General features: G+C 37.5%; 1 protein-coding gene across 3 annotated transcripts in view; it reads left to right on the top strand.

The window, feature by feature from the left end:
- COG5 (component of oligomeric golgi complex 5) overlaps nucleotides 1-19673 on the top strand; it is a 170949-nt gene that overhangs the window by 130983 nt on the left and 20293 nt on the right. For all 3 annotated transcript variants that reach the window (XM_064422021.1, XM_064422023.1, XM_064422024.1), the window contains 3 exons: nucleotides 16325-16435; nucleotides 17781-17843; nucleotides 18641-18744. In XM_064422021.1, the coding sequence (XP_064278091.1) occupies nucleotides 16325-16435; nucleotides 17781-17843; nucleotides 18641-18744 (278 nt within the window). The remainder of the gene's footprint in view (nucleotides 1-16324; nucleotides 16436-17780; nucleotides 17844-18640; nucleotides 18745-19673) is intronic.

The following is a 19673-nucleotide window of genomic DNA, read 5'->3' as shown; positions in this document are numbered from 1 at the left end:
CTCTGTTAGAGTCTGGCCAGTGGATTCTTTGGAAGTGAACCTCATTTTGTGATCAGACAGCTGGATTCGTAAGAAACCCTGAATAAAACAAGATACTTAGAAATAAACTTATAAGATTTGTTGCTTTGTGTTAGCTAACCTTAAAGTAAAAGAATGTAGGAGGAAAGAGGGAGTGTGAGCCCTTGAACTTCTTGATTTTGACACCTGAAAATGCAAACTTGAAACCCTGAAAAGCTTAGTGATGGGATTAGCCAAGCTGGCAGGATGAACATCAATGTCCTTGAAGCACATACCTACAGATTGTAAAATAATATTGCACAGCTACCCTTTTTTTAAACTTCTTTCTTTCCTTGCTGATATATCTTACAAATTTAAATGCCAGAAGTGCTCAACACAGTTGCCAAGATAGAAGTGTCAGAGTCATCTTTGAAGTGCTGAAATATAATTCCTAGCCTCCAGCTGCCTCTCCAGCAGGGCATGGCTCTCCCACTTGTCCTGTGCCATGCTTGCCAGCCCTCTGGATATAATCTGGAACAACTTAGCCTTTTTTTGGTGCCTATTTTTGGGCAGATAGATTGAGCCTGAAATGTGCACCACATGTAGAATAGGAGCTATGTTAGACAGCACTGTTTCATTACGTTTTAGTGGTTTAGCCAAGAATGCAATCTTAATTCAATCTTGTTATCCAGCCTCCAACAATAGCTTGGAGTCAACAATAGTCCTCCTCTCCAAAGCTGAGAAGGGGACCATGGCACATATCCGCTCAGATGCTTCATGTCTGATAGCTGTAGCAGAGCAGTGCTAGAGATGGACATTTAATTTCCTGGAGGAATTTAAAATTGAGTTCTCTTCCAAATTAAAAGTAAACAAAACCATCTCAGAATTCTTAGTGAAGGAAGATGGGGGCAGGAAACTTTAAGTAATTAATTTTTTAAACAAATGTTGTAATATTGCAAGTAGATTTGAAAGGTGAAAAACTGAAATGTGCAATTCTAAAAAGATTGAGACATTCTGATGTTGATGTCAGGGTTTTTATTTACTCAGTTTCACAAAACAAGGAATTCACTGAGATTTCAGGTTGTTTCTCCAGGTATCCTTGAATAGAGAAATAATAAGAAAAATGTTACTCAAGATTCAAAAGTTTTCCTTTTGAGCAAAAGCAGCATCTGTCAGTCTGTACATGCAGTCCTAAAGCAAAAATCACTAAGAAAAAATGGCCTCTTCATGTAAATCCAAAATATTTTTTTATGCTACTTGTGACTTTGTTCCCTTTTTAGCTTTCCCCACATCAAGAGCTTGCTGCACCTGAGACCTGTTCTTTTATTATCTGGTTCAGAGGAGATAATAATGTCTGGAAGCAGCAGTATGTAGATACATTCTGCTGTTGGGTGAATCTTTAGTCAATCCCTTGCTGATGCTTGGGGTGTTTGGTGTATGCCATGCAGCATTCAGAATTATTGTCCTAATTTCACTCAGTGTAATTGCAGATGTTCTTACTGTACAGAGTTTGAAGGGCTAATTAGACATTGCACTAGATTTAAAGAGTATTTCTGTTAATTTATTAGTATTAGCTTTCATCTTCATGACCTGTCCTGTGTTTTGTGGTGCTGAGAAAGTGTGCTTGGTATATTTTATGCTATTATAATTTTATTTCTTCTTATTCATGTTTTCCTTAAAAGAGAGAGGCCAGACATCTTCATAATGATTACAGATACCACCAGATTTCTGTTTAGTCACCATTTCCACATCCTTCTCATTCCATATTGGAAAAGATATTAAGAAATCTGAATATCATGTTTTGGATAAGAACAAAATTTTCCTCTTCTGCACTTGCACCTTGTAATCCAGTGCATAGATTTTAACAAAAGGTCTGTTTACTGAGCCAGATTTTGTTCACTGGCCACTTTTTCTTGCAGGTGAGGTAGCCCAGATGAAAAAGAACCCTAACTTTTCTCCTCTGTTCAGTTCCACAGGAGTCATCCCTTCCCACTTGAAAATACCTTTAACAATCTGTCTTGATTGATACATACAACATGTTGTGCTCTTGTTTAACTGGCCACATCAGGAATATCAGCTCTTTCATCAAATACTTACAATAAGTACAGTGAAGGAAAGAGATTTGTGAGAAGGCAATAAGTTGCATTTCCTGAAAACAAACAAAAAAAAAGTTGAGTAATTTGGGGTGTTTATGAGAATTCATGCTCCATAACCAAAGATAGAGCTCATAAATATGCTTCCTAGAGATATTTTTACCCATTTGTTTAACTGATGATAGTTGAGAAATGTAAAAGAGAACTTAAAACTCACCAGCATCTTTATTATGTCTTTGACATGGTAGTAGTAATTGTGTGACAGGATCCTCTAGTGCAGTGATATTAACATTTTTGGTTATACATTCCTTTCAGTATAAACTTTTGGAGCATGCACCCTCATTATATGTATACTTGTTTATTTATAACTTTTATACATGTACTGTTGAAGTTCTGATATTTTTTCATGCACCCCATTTTGTTTTGCCTAATCCTTGTGGCCTATTTCAAAGGCCACTGCTCTAGAGTAATTCTCTGCAGTAATCTTCCATAATAAGGGAACAGACTTGGTCTGTTATTTTTTGGAACAGATGCCTCCTTGATTGCAGTCTTTAGAACTTATATTTGGTTTTCTTAGTATGCTACTTTATATCAGATTTTTCATTTATTTATAGAAAAATTTTAAAATGGTAGTCTAGTGATTGAAAGTGAAACAAAACTGTGTTTCCCCAGTTAATTACCTGTAATTTTGTCATTTATGGAGCTGAATTGTGAATGTACTTGAAATGTTGTGTTTTCTCTTATAATTAAAAATCTCTTTGTTGCAACTTCGCAATCACTATATTTTTGTTTGCTGTTGATAGAGAAGTCGTGAAATGTTGAGAGTTAATAGATCTGGAAGTTTACAAGATATGTAATTTTGCCAACAAGCAGAAAAATAAATTGTAAGATCCATTGTCCATATAGACTTTGGTCCTCTAGTTTATTCCCGTCCCAGCACAGGACTGTTGGAAACAATATTTCTTGTTGGGGCTTCTGTTGTATTCTTTCCGGTTTTAGAGTGATGATTTCAGTTACCTGAATGTAAGTACTGCATGTTCTCTTACTTTTGTGCTGTTTCTATTCAGCTTGTCATGTGGGTGGATTGAAATACACTAACACACCCACCAAGTGCACATAGATGAAATGTGTTGTGCTGTGAACATGAAAATGCAGTTGTTTAGAGAAGGTGTGATTCTCCTACTTTGTGAACCTGGAGACCTCTACCAGTTTCCTCCCGAGAGTTACAGTCATCCTGTCAGACTGTCTTTATGAATTTTGATCAGAGTCCCAGAGCAATCCTTCCTGCCTTGTCTGATGGAGGCTGTGTCTTCTGACTCCTCCCACCACAGGGCATCACTGAGGCATCATCAGAGACAACGTTATCCTTTGGCCAATAAAAAAGCAAAGAGCCATTTGCAGAGGCAGGATTTTAAAAATGAGATTGCCCACTTACTTTTCAGAGCAGGTGGGGGCGATTATGCTGGCAAATTCTGGTGGATTAAACTGTCTTAAAAACATTTTTATATAAGGATATTGTGTGCTTACATGATTTAGGCAGACACAAACTCACTCTACTGTGTTGCCAGATGGCAGAGCACATTTTAGTTCCACTACAGTCCATGCTGACCAGTTCAGCTGTGGCACCTTGCTGAACACAGCACTCACTCAGCCTGGAGCACAAGCAGAGAAAGTTCATGTCTGCTTGAACTACAGGCAAAGCAAGAACCTGCATGGCCATACTAAACTAGGCAGATTTTTTCCTAAGGTTAGGGTAGAAAAGGCTAAAATTGGTGGGAGTTGTGATTGCCTGTAATTGGAGTATTTCCTAATATGGAATATTGTATTTTATGGAGTAATAAGTTTATCTAAAAAAAGGGATCTTTCCAGCAGACAAGAGGCTGCAGGCAGATGATATAATGGAGATCTTTCCCACTGTCAGACTTGTAAGCAATCATGGAGAGGAAGCCCTCAAAATGTGGAGATGGAGAGTGGGTGTAATGAGGGAGGAAGGAAGTAGAGAATTTGAATAATTTTTTTTAATTCTCTTAACTCAATGTGGTTGAACTGATGCCACATATATCACAAAAGCAGATGAATGAGGCAGAGGTTCGAAACGCTGAAACAGAGGCTGAGGACAGTGCTCTGGGAGAGCTACTAACCTTTGCCCTCAGCTGCTAAACTGTCCTTTATAGCTCGTGGTAGAAGCTTCTCATCAGGATTTTAAACTGGGCAGTGGTTGTGGTGTTTGGGATTATCACGTTTACCATTTGGACATTTTTAAGTACTGTGCAGAGAGCAGAGTCCTTCCTGACATCCTGAAGAATTCTGCCCTAGTCTTCTTAAGAAAACATAAGACACTGCATGGTGTGTTTTGCATATTTCAAAGTTAAAATGCTAAAAACCCAGGAGCAGAAGCAAATTTTGAGATTAAAGAAAATACATAAGTGTCTCAAAAATTACTCACTGCACCAAGGTTCAAATAGTTGTCACAAAGGGCAGGTCATCGAATCACTTATTGGTGACCTCTGCTACTGGACATGCCATGATACAAAATATGTAATTCTGATCCCAAAAGTGATAGATGACTGTACTCTTCAGACATAAGAACATTTGGGTGAATGACGTTTTAAGGTTCTGGATTGTCTTGAGGGAGAAGTCAGCATCAGCTGATGATATCTGTGGTATAGAGTAGGCAGCCTCTTTCACACTGTCCTGGATATCTCAGTAGTATATCGAGATTTATTTATATTTACTGAAGTAAATATTTGAGTTACGTAATGTTATGCATGGTTCTAGAATGTGCATCAGTTGCAGAGCACTGGAGCAGTAATATGAGTAGTAATATGTTGGCACAAAAGGTTTCTTAGGAAGTGGGAAGCTTTGATTTAGCCTGATCTTGTTTTTTAATACAATGGTGAAACTGGATTTCAGATGTTGTGAAACAGTTCTGAACATTTAACTGGCTTAATGTTTAAATGTAAAGTGACTAACATAAAAATTCTGTGATTAAAATTAATATACATTATTTCTAAACTTCTGAGGGCTTACTGAGATCTACTTTTCAATTAGTAGGTACTAGATTGTGTAAGTAGGACATTGTTATTGTAAAGTATTATTATCTGTCATAATGATTAGAAGCATGTGCTTGATGACAGATTTTTTTTAGTGCATTATAATTTAAGAAAGTAAATACAAAAAAAAAAGTAGAAGTAGAAAAGTGTACCAATTCATTGTTATGTCAACCCCTTCTTCAGAGACAAACACTATATACATGCATATCCCAATCACTGACTGCTTGTCCCCAGATGGTCTGGGTTTGTTTTTCAAAGACTATGGGTGTTGAAAACACATAACTGTCCTCAGAACAGTAAATGTAAGTAAGCAGAAGAGCTTGGTCTCATCTGTGTGAAGGCAAATTTGTATTATCAAGGTTTGTTCCGATGAGTGTTGGCCTCACTTCAAGGATCAGCAAGACGTGTTTGTTTTTGCTGCAGAAGGGCTGGCTATTGAATTGCTCCACGCTGTCACCCTGGTGCTTGTGTCAATGTCTGCCACTGTCACTTGGCAGCACAAGGTCGGTAAGGGTTTGTGACAGACACTCAGGACCTAAGCTGCCATCCCAGCTGTGAGCATCTCTCTGAGCATTGTGGCCAGTGGGGCAGGCAGTGCCTCCCGGCTGGGGAGCTCCCCTTCCCCAAAGCAGTGCCTGGCTGCCAGAGCCCTCCTGGCCGTGGGCTCTCCTGAGCTGCAGCTGGAGGCTGGGGAAGGGAGCTGTTGGCCCAGGCCAAGAACTTGCTAAGAAGTGTCCTACCAGCTTAGTGGTGCAGACAATCACGTGCCAGCTCCAGGGACCTTTCCTGGCACCCTTTAATTTACAGCTGTGGGTGTAGCCAATATGTGACTGAGACTGAACAAAAGCGAGATGCAAAATCTGTTCAAGAGGAAGCTTAAAATGCTGACAGATTGGAGTAATTTTTTTCTTGCATCTGGAATTCATACTTCCTCCTGCTGTAAATAAATCTCTAAGGCAAAAGTTAGGAGATGTGATTTCTTCTTAGTAATATTGCTTTTGGTCTTAAGATTTTCGTAGATTGCCAGAACTTCAAAATATATGCTTTTCACAACATGTTTTTCTATCTGCAATGCTTGTCAGCTGTACTTGACTTATTTTCATATAGCATTTGGTGTTTCTACCAGAGTTTTAGACCTTGAAAAGAGTACAGTTGTCCATGGCATTGTGGCTAATTGGAAACTTAAAATACTGCTGGATGGGTGCAAGAAAACTCTTGGATATTAACTCTTCAGTGTTCAGCCCTTTCTTCAAGTAGCCAAGTATTTCTTTGAGCCAACTCAGATGACACCTTCTTGCATGCCAGTGCAACCAAGCCCTTCTATAATTTAATATTCTATTTTTAGTGAATGTAATAGATGGAGATACAGGCTGAAGACTATCTATCTATCTGTCATGTTCTGATATTTTTAGAGCACTGATCTTTGTAATGCTGATCAGCACCAAATGTATTACATAAGATTAGCATCAAAATATACACAATGGAAAGTCAGCTCTGCTGCAGTTCTTAAATTATTTTTAGTATTGCCCACAAAACTTGTATAGCTCAGTGCATTGCCCTGCCATTGTGCTCAGTCTCTGTAGGAAACATTTTTAAAGATTCATTTTATCTTCTCTCAGACCTTTTCAGTCACAGGTCTCCTTCCTGAGGCTTCACATAAGTCAGTGATGCACATTATGAAGATTTTAATAAATCCCCATTTTCCACCAGGACTGAAACTGAGACAAATTGTCTCTTGTTGTCCTTCAATCCAGTTTATATTTGAACCTGTGATTTGTAGATGCAAGATTCCAAATTCTGTTTTACTTACATTCCTAGCTACTGTTGTGATTTTTTTATTGGTGCTCAGGTAGCTTCGTCTTTTGCAGTTAGCCATAATAGTATGTTCAATTTTCAAATTTTAGTGGATACTCAGATCTAATGTCTTCTCATTAAATATATCTGGTTCACTAGCTAGTGGGTTGGAGTAGGTTACGTGTTTTTGTGTTTCAAATTTTCTGAAAAAAGCTGATCCTTTCCTTTGAGTGTTTTTAAAAACTAGTTGAGGTTTAAAATAGATCTCAACTTTCTGCATATCCATCCCATCATCATAATTATTTGTAGCAGATGAATTTGGGTTTTTTTCATAATTTCTTTCTTAGTGGGTGTATGATGCATCTGATATATTATAGTCAATAGAAGAAAATTTGCTGTTTGTTTTTGGTGATGTAGTCTTGAAGGTGTAATGCTGTCATGCCATGGCTTTACAGATCTTCCAGGATCTCTCTTCCTGAGAATGCAATTTAATGTTCTCTGATCTTGGTTTATATTACTACTGTTAAAAACAATATCTACTTTATTAATGCTTGTCCTTGGTGGCTTGTAAACATCGTTGTAATAAAGAGAATGAGGAAAGAAAAGGTTGGAATGCCAGGTGGAATAAAACCCCAACAATTAATTCAGCTTAAAACAGCGAGCTGAGAAAGAGACAGTCTTTACAAGGAATTTTGTAATGTCATTTGTAGAAGAGAAAGTGTCTGTCATGCTTGATCATGGCAATGAAGATTTAAATAAACTGTTTGCAGGGGGTTATTTAGATGAGAAGCAATATGAATGGCATATTTTTGTCCAGAATCTAAAAGGCTTAGGTGTATTATAACCAATCCAGGGATTAAATTAGAACATAATGACTTAATCAGTGAAATTATGAAAAGTAGAAGCACAAAGGAGGATGGAATTTAAAAGTTAAAATATCACAATGAGAAAACACTTGGATTAGAAGGATTGATTCTGAGTTTTCTCTGAGTATTCATGGAGATAGGATTTTTTTTCCTCAACCTTTCAGTCTGCCATTAGTGGTTGACTAGGAAAAGGCAGAGAGGAGCTCGACTAAACAAGTTCTCCCCAGTCTGTCTAGTCTGGCGAGAAAAATATCCATAACAAGTTGCAAGAAAGAAAAATGTTGATACAAGATGGCTGTAATTCTGGTTTATTTTAGGGAAATGAAAAGAATAAAGACCTCATTTATGGAGGAAAGCATTCATTGAATTAGCATTAGTCATATATATTTCAAGGAGAAATGTACCTTACAGTACCCAAAAACATTTTTTGGCCAAGTTAATTTATGCAAATTCCTCAAATGAAATATGCTGGAGTAGCAAGAAAATGGATGTGAGCTGCATCTCTGTTAGGATGTTTACTGATGTTTATTGACATAACTGTGTGGTTTGGGGTAGCTGTGTGTGTTTTTTCCCACCCCTCCTCTTATGTGACATAGTTAAATTCATCCAGCTGAATAATTCAATCAAGTAGGGGAGAGCAGGGTGGAGAGGGAGAGAGAAAAGATTTCCTGGAACCAAATTCTTCCAGCGAAGGGATAAAAATGCACTGGAATTCTGGCATCAGATTTAAACCCCAGTAAATTTATGAGGCCTGTGATGGTTTTGAATTGAAAAGCATGATGAATCCTTATTGTAATGACATAAAGTGAATTTCTGATTGCCTTTTTTATTATGTGATCTTATAAGAATTAATCCATGTCTCCTATTAGATGGTGTTATATTGAATTGTAAGCTTTCATTTGTGGGTGAATCACTAGTCAGGACATATTCCAACAACGAGATTTGTCTGACAGTTCCAGGGAAATGTATCTTGTCCTCCTGTCTAAATGTCGAATATTGCAAACTTCGGAGGGAAGTATAAAATGTAATAAGCTCACAAATCATCAGGAACAGTCGTGAAATGACACCTCAGGAAAGGTTTATGTAAATAATGGGTCAGTAACAATGGTGTAAGTAATGTGAAAGATTATATTTTCCCCACTTCTCTTTTGAGATACATGAATTAATTGTATTATGCCAGTACCTTGAAGACACGGTATTACTGTCAATGAAAAACTTGTATCCATGCTACTTAAATGAGAGAACCCAAAAATATTAATTCAATGTTTGGCACATTAAAAGAATTCATTAATAGGTATTTAAATAGAATATGTGGGAGGCTATTATATAATAAAATAATTTCAGAATAATTGCTATTTCACTGTACAGTAATAAAAGCTAAAGATGGCGGTAGGTCTAATTTAAAAATAATCAAAAGTCAGGTAAGGTTTTGTAATTTATTTTTTTGATGGAAAGATGAGAAGAGCTTTGTTGAAACAGCCATTAGAAAGTACTTACATTGGTCAGAGAATACTTAGAAATATCTATCTGATAAATCACTTTAAAAAGCATTTAAACTTTTAAAACTGTAATTAAAAATCTGGAGGAGAGAGTTACATTAAATAACTTCACGAAGAATTTTCTATTTTCTCATGTTGTCTTTTGCTGGTTAGATCGTGACTCACATAACAAATGTGTGATTTTTTAAACTTTTTTTTTAAGATATACTGGCTAAACTCCAGAAAAAAACCCATCCAAACATAAAAGTCTGATTTTGGGAGTACTGTGTACTTTATTTTATCTTGCTAGGAAATTAGTTAAAAGACTTCTTTAGGTCCAGTATGTTACTTTGCTAGTATGTAGTAAAAGAATGTGATTGCACAATCCTTACAATATTTTGTTATAGTAAGCTCTAAGTTATTTCTAAGCAAATTTAATTCTGTGATTCAGGAAATGACCTGGTTAAATGTTGATATATATATATATATATATATGGTAAAGGATTTGGAATTTTTCAGTTTTAGAATAGCTCTAATGAGATTTGGACCATGTAAAGTTCAATTATAAACTTGCGTGGGGTGGTCATATTTTAATCTCAGTTGATGCTGGACTCAATACTACAAAAGGCAGATGGCAATTAAAGGAGTTGATTGTATTTTTTATGTGTAGGTGAATATCACCCAATCATGTTGAAAGTCTCATATGTCTTGGGGATGGATGTGTCTGCTCTCCAGCTCTGGAGGGGTATTCTCAGTAGCTGGTTGAAACCAGGAGCTAATATAAAATATGATTAATCATTCAGTCATTAATTTGGCAAGCATGGAAAATGCAATAAACTGTTACTGTCAGAGGTATCAGGATCAACACACATTGTCCTTGAAATCCTCCCAGACTTGGGCTGGCTGGATAATAGAAGGGGCATAATTTTGTGTGGTTGAGAAATTATTCCAAGTGTTTCAGGTTTAGGATTCTCTGAGATTCCTTAAAGGAACTGGTTTTATAAGTGCTTTCTGATATCACAGTTGTTTTAAGGCAGCTCATTATTTAAGCACCACGAACCATTAGTCACTTTTGGTTACTTGTACAGTGCTTTTCTTCTCAGATGATTCAAAGACTTGGAGGTAAATCCTGTCTTTTCTGTTACAGAAAGACCATTTGCTGTTTTTCTTCCATTCTTTGGCTTTTGAAAATATTAAGGAAGAAAAACCAAAACAAAGCAGAAATACCCCTGAGGAAATGGTTCAATGATTGCTGCTTCTTTTAACATGAATAGTATGAGCATGATGTTCGGTCTTTTTTCCATCCTTTTTTCCATCCTTTTTTCCTTCCTTTTTTCCATCCTTTTTCAAGGTTATTGCAGTCCCTTTAAATTTTTTCTTTCCAAGGTAATGATTATATTTTCTATAAGGTTTTTAATTTCTTACCGTAGACCTCCTTTTCTATATGGCTAGAATATTAAATTTTCATTTTTTCTGAGCAATCTAAAAAAAATATTCTGGAAGCTACAAGAATGTCCTGAAGGTGCAATATGCATGTTATTATGTACATTTTAAATTATTGCCTGAACTCACAGCTTATTCCTTTCCTCATGTCTTGAAATATTTCTTCTTTGCAAAATTAGAAGCTGCTCCAAGAACATAAATTCTTACTTATTATTTATTCTTACATTTTAGTTTGGTTTTTTTAAAGCAGAGCATTCATATTAATTTATCCTTATCAGTCAAGGATCTTACTTCCACTGACACATTCATTCAAATCCTACACTTCAAACCTCTGAATTATGTCTCTTCTTTTTGGAAATTATCCTCTAAGTAACTAATATTTAAGTGGAATCGTTAATGGAGTTCAGATTCTTCTGTATTTTTCTGCTAAATGGTGCTTTTTTACAAAAAGTGGAAAACTGATTCTACTAAACCTTCGTGTTTTTTTGGTGTGGAAAGAAATTGTAAAAGGTTCCTTCTGCAGTATGAGAAACATTAAACCTAGGAGTATATCATCCCAATTATTTGTAGTTTATGGGCGAAATCCCAGGGCCAAGCCCTATTGACTCAGAAACTCTCTAAATGGATTCTGTACTTTATAATCAGTTGTTATGATCAGGCAGGAGGCCAAGTGCCAGATGGATTGATTGCCTTCTGCCAGAGGTATGGCAACATCAGCTGCATCTATTAGGAATGCATTTATTGTTGCAAATGTCAGCTTGACAACTGGAGTTCAGTTTGTGCTATCAAAACACTCTTTAGTCTCGTGATCCTGGAGTTAGATGGAATGATTTGTTGAGAAGTCTTATTTTAGGATCTTCTCCATACTCCTAAATTATGGTGATGTTTCCTACTCTAAAGAAAATGGGTTTGCTGAGGCTGTTTCAGAGAAATAAATAAATGGAGCTTTCCAAAACTGTCAGTAAGGATGCACAGGAGATCTTAGTTGTTAAGTGTGAAACTGAAGTTTTTCACAAGATATCTAGCCTATGAAGGGAATAGTAGCAAACCAGCTCACAAATCAGTGTCTCTTCTGAGCTGCCACCTGTTGAAAGAGGGGGGTGTTAGTCATTTTGAAGCACTAAAAAAAAAATTACAGGAAAAGATGTATCAATAGTCTAAGCTTTCCTACAAGAAAAGACAAACTCAGTTTGCATTTCATTTATAACCCAAGGGAGAACTGATGATTTGATTCATGGCCTAATCTAAATTCTACATTCATTTCTTCATGGTGAAAACAAGAATTTAATCCCAAAGCAATCTTATCATTGCACATGTCTCAACATATGAGATCAAATCCATGCTGTCAATTTTCATGTCTGTTCTAAGGCATCAAACACAGAAAAGTGTCAAATCCAGAGCACTTAATCTGGTTATTTCCAAGACATGTTTCCAAAGCAGGTCTATGCAAAGGAGTGCAAATACATTTATAGGGTGAGAATATATCTGACAAGGGATCTGTGCTACTGCTTTAAATTCCCTTTATAGCCAGTGAAGGGAAATAGTTGCATACAGGATGCATGTACCGTCTTCTCAAATCAGGGGTTTTAAAATAACCTGGGTGAATTACTGAATGGAGGTTCTTATTTCTCTGCTTCATGGTTTCCTGCATGTGGTCAGGTGAATCGTTCCTTATTTTCTGTACTGGGCAGACTGACCCAAGATGAGGCACCTGCTCTCTCTGGAGGCGAAGCAGCGTAACCATGTAGGTGTACCAAGGGATACAAACTAAAAGAAACTGTTTTTTGGAAGAACTTCTGAATTCAGTGAGAGCCCAGTGCCAGTCATGCCTTACAGCTTCTTGACCATGTCAGGCTGAAGTAAGTCAGATGACCTGAAGTCAGCTTGTTCCTCTTTGTGACACATTTTTTGTGTATTGGCTTCTACAAGTGTCCTTTCTGGTTCAGTAGGCTACCTGATATCAGTCTACTGCTTAGGTCTCAGATTCAGTTGAATAAGATTTTAAAACTCCCAAAATTCTTCTATGCAGCTTCCTCCAGCTAGTCAGCTGCTAGATTGAACCCGCACGTTTCAACCTCCTACTTTAGAGAAAACACTAACATATATGTCAGAAAGGCACAGTCTCCCAGTGTTTCTCTCTCATTTCAGTAAACAGCTGCCCTTGCTGTTTTTAAATGCTGCGTGGGACAGAAGCTCACATTCACATTTTTTAAGGCACCACGAGACACAGCCTTTGTCCCAGTGTCTGGATGATGATACAACAGTCCTGGCTAATATTCCCTGTGGGACACCTCTCTGCCTCACTCTTCCTCACGAGCATCCCATGTTGGCAGTGTTGGCAAAGGGAGCTCACACTGACGTGTCGCCCCTTGTAGAATTGATGCTTGCTGGGGAATGGGTGCTGGTGCTACTGCCCATGAAATTACTGTAAATAGTAGACAGGATTGAGGTAAAAGCAGAAACAATTTAACCAACTGAAGTGAAGAGTGCAAGAAATCGATCGCTATACTTAAGGCAGATACAGAAATGTGGAACAATTACAGTCCTTGTTGCTGCTGCTCATTCAGGTCTGGCTTCAACATCGTTTCTTTTCCTTTGTTTTCAGCAGGCTTAAACCAGACTAACTCCCAGGGTGACTGACAGCTCCCTGGAGATGGGATCTGGCCTTCAGCTGCACTTGGTCTTTCACTTGTTTCCAAAAATAGATTCTGATTTGGGATGAAGTCACTCCTTCTGTCCCCCCTGTTTCTGCTGAGCATAATTCACCCTTCCTGGCCTTCTGAATTTCAGGATATATCTGGCTGATTAAAAAAGCATCTGATTTTTTCTCCAGTGCCCTCATCAAAAAGAAGGCCTGTGGACTGTTTTTCAGGCAGTCTGAGCAGACGAGCATGGGCTTCACACTTATTTGACTTAACCTATTTACACAGTGAAATCCCCAGTGGCCAGATAACAGAGGAGCAGTTGCACTACCACTGGGTTTAAATGCATAACCTGTGTCTAGCACAGAACTTTCAAAGTACTTTCTGTATAAAAGAGAGTGATAAATGCAACTCGTTGATGAAACACAGTATGTTGGAAAAGAAACTGAGGGGTGGTTTATGTCTGTAGTAAAAGGGCCATAAGCCTGGCTTCTGAGAGCCAGGGAGATACAATAATGACATTTTTCCTAACTGGATGCATGGTTGTATAATGGATATAAGGGGTGTGTCAAGAATTCAGCCTGAGGCATTAGAATACTGGAATAATGATAAACTGTCTCAACTCCAGACTCATGCCAGTGACACAGTGTCGGTACATGAACCAACTGGACAGAGCGCAGAACTTTCTTGCCTTGAGGCAAATCAGAGAAACCATTGTGGTGGCAGCAAGAGAGACTTCTGTAAATGGTAGGACGCACCTCCCCATGAAGGTTCCAGGTGTTCTCATGGCACACCTTCAGGAGAAATGGTCCCAGAGAGCCCTGGGCTGCCCAGTTCCAATTGCTAGTTACAAGAGCCAAGTTTTTCAGGCCTCTTTGCTTTAGACCAGGGGTTTTAGGATGTACAGGGATCAGCACATCTAACTGCATCTAACTGTCAAAGTTCAAGTGGATTAGTTAAAGGAAATCTAATATGGTGATCAGTTTTACAAGGATTAGTTGTTTTTAAGGTATTTTCAGATTTTGCCTGTGAAGCTGTTGTGCACTGTTGCTGACTGCAAGAATGTCTTGTTATTGCAGAAGGGTTACATTTGTACTTGTTAATGGTTTTACTTACCAATTAAGCTCCTTTACCAGCAGGAGAGAGAGTCCAATGTCTAAGAAATTGTGAATCGTTTACAACTCTGAGGAACTGAAATTTAAGTGACTGGGATGAAAAATTTTACTGGTTTAATAATATATTTTATGTTTAATAGTTGTAAATGTGCAAAAGTATAAATTGGTCTGTACAGTACTTTAAAAAGCATGGAAAAGAAGGTTATTTGTGTCTGGGATGGTGGTCAGCAGGGTGGACAGGGTCTTCTTTCCACAGCTGTTTTGTTATTAATCTGTGAAGCTGTAAATGTGAGAAGCAGAATTCTGAAAACCAGTCAGGTCTGTCAAATAGAAGTGTCTAGAAGGAAACAGGGATGTTGTTGCTCACATGGCTGTTCTCATCAGGGAGGCAGAAAAATACTAGCACAACAATATATTTGTCAACCAGTTTAAGGATACATTTTGATATCAAATAATTGAAGGTACATTGTAAAAGATCTTTCCTTCTACCAAGGCCTCAGAAATCTATTTATCCTGAAATAATCCCTAAATTTGAAGAAAGATAAATGAACAGATATTGTCACCATAGTGCTGTGAATAAACCAGAGGTCCTGGGTGCTTGCAAAAACCTGTCTAAAACTTGATCATTTACAATGCTGGGAAATACTAGATAACTGTGCTTGTATGCTGTCTGTGTTTATGCTGTGTGGAAGCTATGGAAAGTACGAAAATAGTCTTTCGGTAGTAAAGATACATTTTTTTTTTCATAAGTTAAAAATCTTCATATTATGTTTGGTTCTTTTGTTCCTAAACAATTATTACTGTATGCACAGTTTTAGTTTAGGAGCTTTCTGTAGGACCTACAACCGTGTCTAGACACATTCCATGAAAGCATCTTTACCGTTTGCTCAGTGAGTTGAATATATTTTTACTGAGAGACTTTCGGAGCTAGAGATCTTCAGGGATTTCCTGGAGGATAATTTTGTATCCTGAAACATAGATAACTAGTTGGGTAATTATATCTCAGTAAAGCCTTCTATTAATAGGTATTCTTGCTTTAATGTTTGGATGTGCTTCTAGAATTCACATCGCCATTTTTCAGTTCTTTGTATTTCTGCAGCTTTGAATGCACAAGAAAAATTTTGTTTGTTTACCAATTGCAGTTTATTGTATTTTAAATTATAAATATATGCTATGGTGTCCTTACAAGACTGTTCCATAGTTAATGGCTATTTATGTATCATCCTGAAACTTCCATTTCTGTCATAATAATAAAAAATGTATGCTTTGTGCAGTTTAAATATGAAGAAATATTTCTTTGATTTTTCCTGAAAGATTCATAGATAAAACTCCTTAATGACAGGTCTAGCAGTTTTGGTCCTTGTAGTTCTATTTTTCTGTTGACTTATAAGCCTGTTATATATACAAAGCTCTAAGCCATCTATTTGAAAAAGCAGAGCTGTTAAGGAGAGGCTTGAATAGTTGTCAGAAGGACAGGCTGAGGGCATACAGAAAACTGTATGCTGCTCATAGAGGAAAGTTGCTGGGAGTTTATTGGGCTTTGTCAGGTGGGTGGTTTACCTGATTCTTAGATTACAAAGCTGAAGTTTTGCTGGGACTAGGTATCCCCAGGAGATCTGGGTCTCAGTGCTGTGTTTTGGGAGCTGAGACAGTCTCACAAGGTTCCTGTTGCTGTTGTTCAGGCTGTTTTTAATCTGAAGACAGAAATTCTATGAATCAAGATAAGAGTTAAATGGAAGAACATTGGGTAGTGAGGGCCTGTGGCTTTTTGCTGTTGTCAAAATTAACTTTGGGGAGACACTGTTTAAAAAGTTGATACCAACAATTTCTGTGGTCACTGCAGCTGTCCACTCAAGGAGACGCCAGCCAGGTGATTGGGCCACTGACAGAGGGCCAGAGGAGGAACGTGGCCGTGGTCAATTCTCTGTTCAAACTGCACCAGGCCGTTCTGAAGGTAGGCTTCCTTTGGCATTCCTCTTGCCATAATGTTACCTTCTTGCTCTATCATGTGCATATGTTTAGTGGATGAGAACTATTGACAAATAGAGCCCAATTTTGTGTTAAGAGCTGCACCTTGCTGTGCATTTGTACAGCTCTTTGAGACTGGGCTGGTCCTTGTAAGCACCACTATATGACAAATGATCAATATTAGAAGAATAAAAATATGTTTCTAGAGAATAATCACATCTGACAGTCATTACTTTGTGAGCATAAACAACTGAACTCGTTGTTTTTTCTTATCTGTCTTTGTACTAATCAGCCTGATAGCCCCCTTGCTGCATCTGCTTCAGCCCAAGCTTACATTTTGCAGGAGACCTTCAATGCTTTCCCACAATTGTGGCTAAACTGAAAAGAGGAAGGAAAGAAAAGCAATAGCTCACAAATATCTGCATACATTATTGCTGTGACTAAAGTCTGGCCTGGAAATTTTTCAGGACTAAGCACAGTTATGAATAATTCCAATTTACTGATTTAGTGATACCAGTTGTTACACAGTCTTTATAAACTAAACCAAACAGTTATATTGGTAGTTGCAGTTAATCGTATTTAAATCCTAGTCTGATTAGAAAAAAAGATCATGAGTATTCCTGACTCTGGATATGTTCAAAGAATGTTTTAAAATGCTAAAAAGCCTATAAAATTTCCTTGGATTTTGCAAACAGATGGTAGATCAACTTTTAAGTCTGCTTTTTCTGATGTACTTAGTAATGAACCTCATGTGTCTTAGTGTTGGAGGGAGATCTGATATGATTCAGTCTTTGAGTTCAGTACTTATCTGGCTTAAAAATACTATTGTGTAGCATGTTCCAAGACTGTAAGGAAATTGGTGGACTAGTCCTTCAGATCATTCCTTGACTCTCAATTTTAGTATTGTTTGAGCTGTACATAAACAACTATTTAACATGTAGTGCTATAATTGTCATAATACTGAGAAAGAACAACCATAGCTTCAAATATTTGCCACATAGCTGCTTGTATAGTTCTCCATGAATTCTATACTTAGCAGTGGGAGAATACACCAGTTATTTTTATTCTGATTCTGTTAGCCCTTCAGCTAAATTTCAGCTTAACTCTATTGAGTCATTTCTTTGCCAAGGCAGAAGCAGAGTCCATAGGAAATCTGAGAGCAAAGGATTGATGATGCACTGAAAATTCTGTCTGTATAAAGCACACTTGATAGTTATCTGTAAACACTCATTCCTAAGGATAACTCAATATGGTTTTAAATCATGGTGAATATTATGAATTCTAACCATTTGTTGAATGCTGACTATTAACAATTACTTTACAATTTTTAGGTTATTACCAGTCAGAGCTCATTTCCAGCAGCTGCTGAGCAAACGGTCACAACTGCTTTAAAGGTAATTGAATGTCCATATGCTTCAGGGATAGGGGTGAGCTTGGCTTTGTTTGTTACACTTAAAATGGGCACTTATTTCCCACCTATTATTTTACATCAGTATATTCGGTAACAGGTGTACAAATATTCTGACATTTCTAATTTATTGTGTCTGCAGCTACATATGTGTTACCTGTGCCAAATCAGTGCTTGAGTCGTGCTTGTATTCAGAATATTCATAACGGTCAGGACATAGATGTCATCTGACTGTGAAAATAAATGTCTTTCTCTGCAGCATTCACACAGCAATAGCTGGATCCTTCATCACCCCCTTCCTCCCCTGACAGACATCAAATTATAATTTTTATGTGACCTGGTACTTTCCTGGAGGGGGATGGACGTGGATGGCAGTGCAGCCTCTGTGGCTGACAGCTCTCCAAGTCTGTCCTGCTGGGCACTGACCTGGGAGGGGTTGTGTGCAGGGGAATGAAGGGCAGCTTGTGTCTGAGGAATGAACAGCTGAGCCAAGTGTGCACCAAAACATGTACATGTACAAACCAGGAATGTCAAATTGCTGTGCACCTTTTTGAGGGAAGGCTTTACACAGAAGCAGCAAGCAGCCTTATTTCTCTACTGGTAAAATCAGTTAAAGAGAAATGTTATCTTTAGGTTTGGTTCTCCTATTTAGCATTTTCTAATGCAAAATAATAAAAAGCACTGACAAAATGAACTGTTTCCTAAGATATTTTTGAGGTGTCAAAATGCAAATGCTTCTAGTTTTTGTTTCCTTACTTCTGCCTTTTTCTTATTCTATTTTAGGCAGTCCATGATCTAATGGGTAGTGCTGTTCAGCCGCTACTGAACTCTGTAGGAGATTCAGTGGAAGCTATCATCATCACTATGCACCAGGAAGATTTTTCTGGGTAACTAGAAATATCTTTTAAATTTACCATTGCTCGAGTAAGATGTCCTGCATGTGTGTAATAGATTGTTATTGCCACAATGTCCTTGTAGCAAGAGTGCTTGTTTGTTGAGGGGAAGGTGATGCTTTATGGTTAATGAACACAGGAAGCAGAATTACGCCTATCTGTTGAAACAAATTAATCAGGTAGCATCTGTCTTCTCTCCCTCCTCCTTTTTTTATTCCTATCTGTTGAGTAAAAATAATTTCAAATAGAAAAAGAAAGCTGACAAGAGGCCATTTTGTTGCTTAAAAAAGCCCTTTTGCTTTCAAAATGTGGTTTTTTTGGACAGTCTTCAGAACTGTCAGTATTCCTGTTTCTCAAAGCCTATAGCCTGTGATGTAATAGTTAAAATTAACTTTTTAAAAAATTTAAATCTCAGGTTCAGTATGTTATGCTATTTTCCCAGTGTGTTTTCATTAAAATTTCCAGGATTCTTTACATGCCAAGTATAATTGAGACTTCCTTCCTAAATTTTATTTTGGTTGTCATGTCTGTTCTGACATTGCTTGTATCATCAATTGTCCTGTTTTCTGTCGTGAAAATTGACTGAAAATACTATCTTTTCAGAGACGTTTTGAATTTTTTTAACAACATTTTATCCTTACCCTCTTTTGGAACCAGTAGCACAATACCTCTCTAGATGGGCAAACAGTTTTCAGCCAAAGGCTAAGTTTTGTTAGATAGCCTGTGTGTTCTTCTATGTTTGGAAGAGCTCTTTGACCTGACTGTCAGTCAAAGAAAGAGAAGGAGGATTGGTTTGTATCCAGGGGCTTCTATGCTGCTTCTGTAATACTGACTTTATAATCCTGGGTTTGGGGGAATCTCAGAGATTTATTCTATACAAAGAACAGGTTTGGGATTGACAGGCTAAATTAGTAACCCTGTGA

The sequence above is a fragment of the Passer domesticus genome, chromosome 5 (assembly GCF_036417665.1).
Source record: "Passer domesticus isolate bPasDom1 chromosome 5, bPasDom1.hap1, whole genome shotgun sequence".
Classification (NCBI taxonomy): domain Eukaryota; kingdom Metazoa; phylum Chordata; class Aves; order Passeriformes; family Passeridae; genus Passer; species Passer domesticus.
The sequence above is the reverse complement of the archived record's forward strand: the minus strand, read 5'-3'. Positions and strand labels throughout refer to the sequence as shown.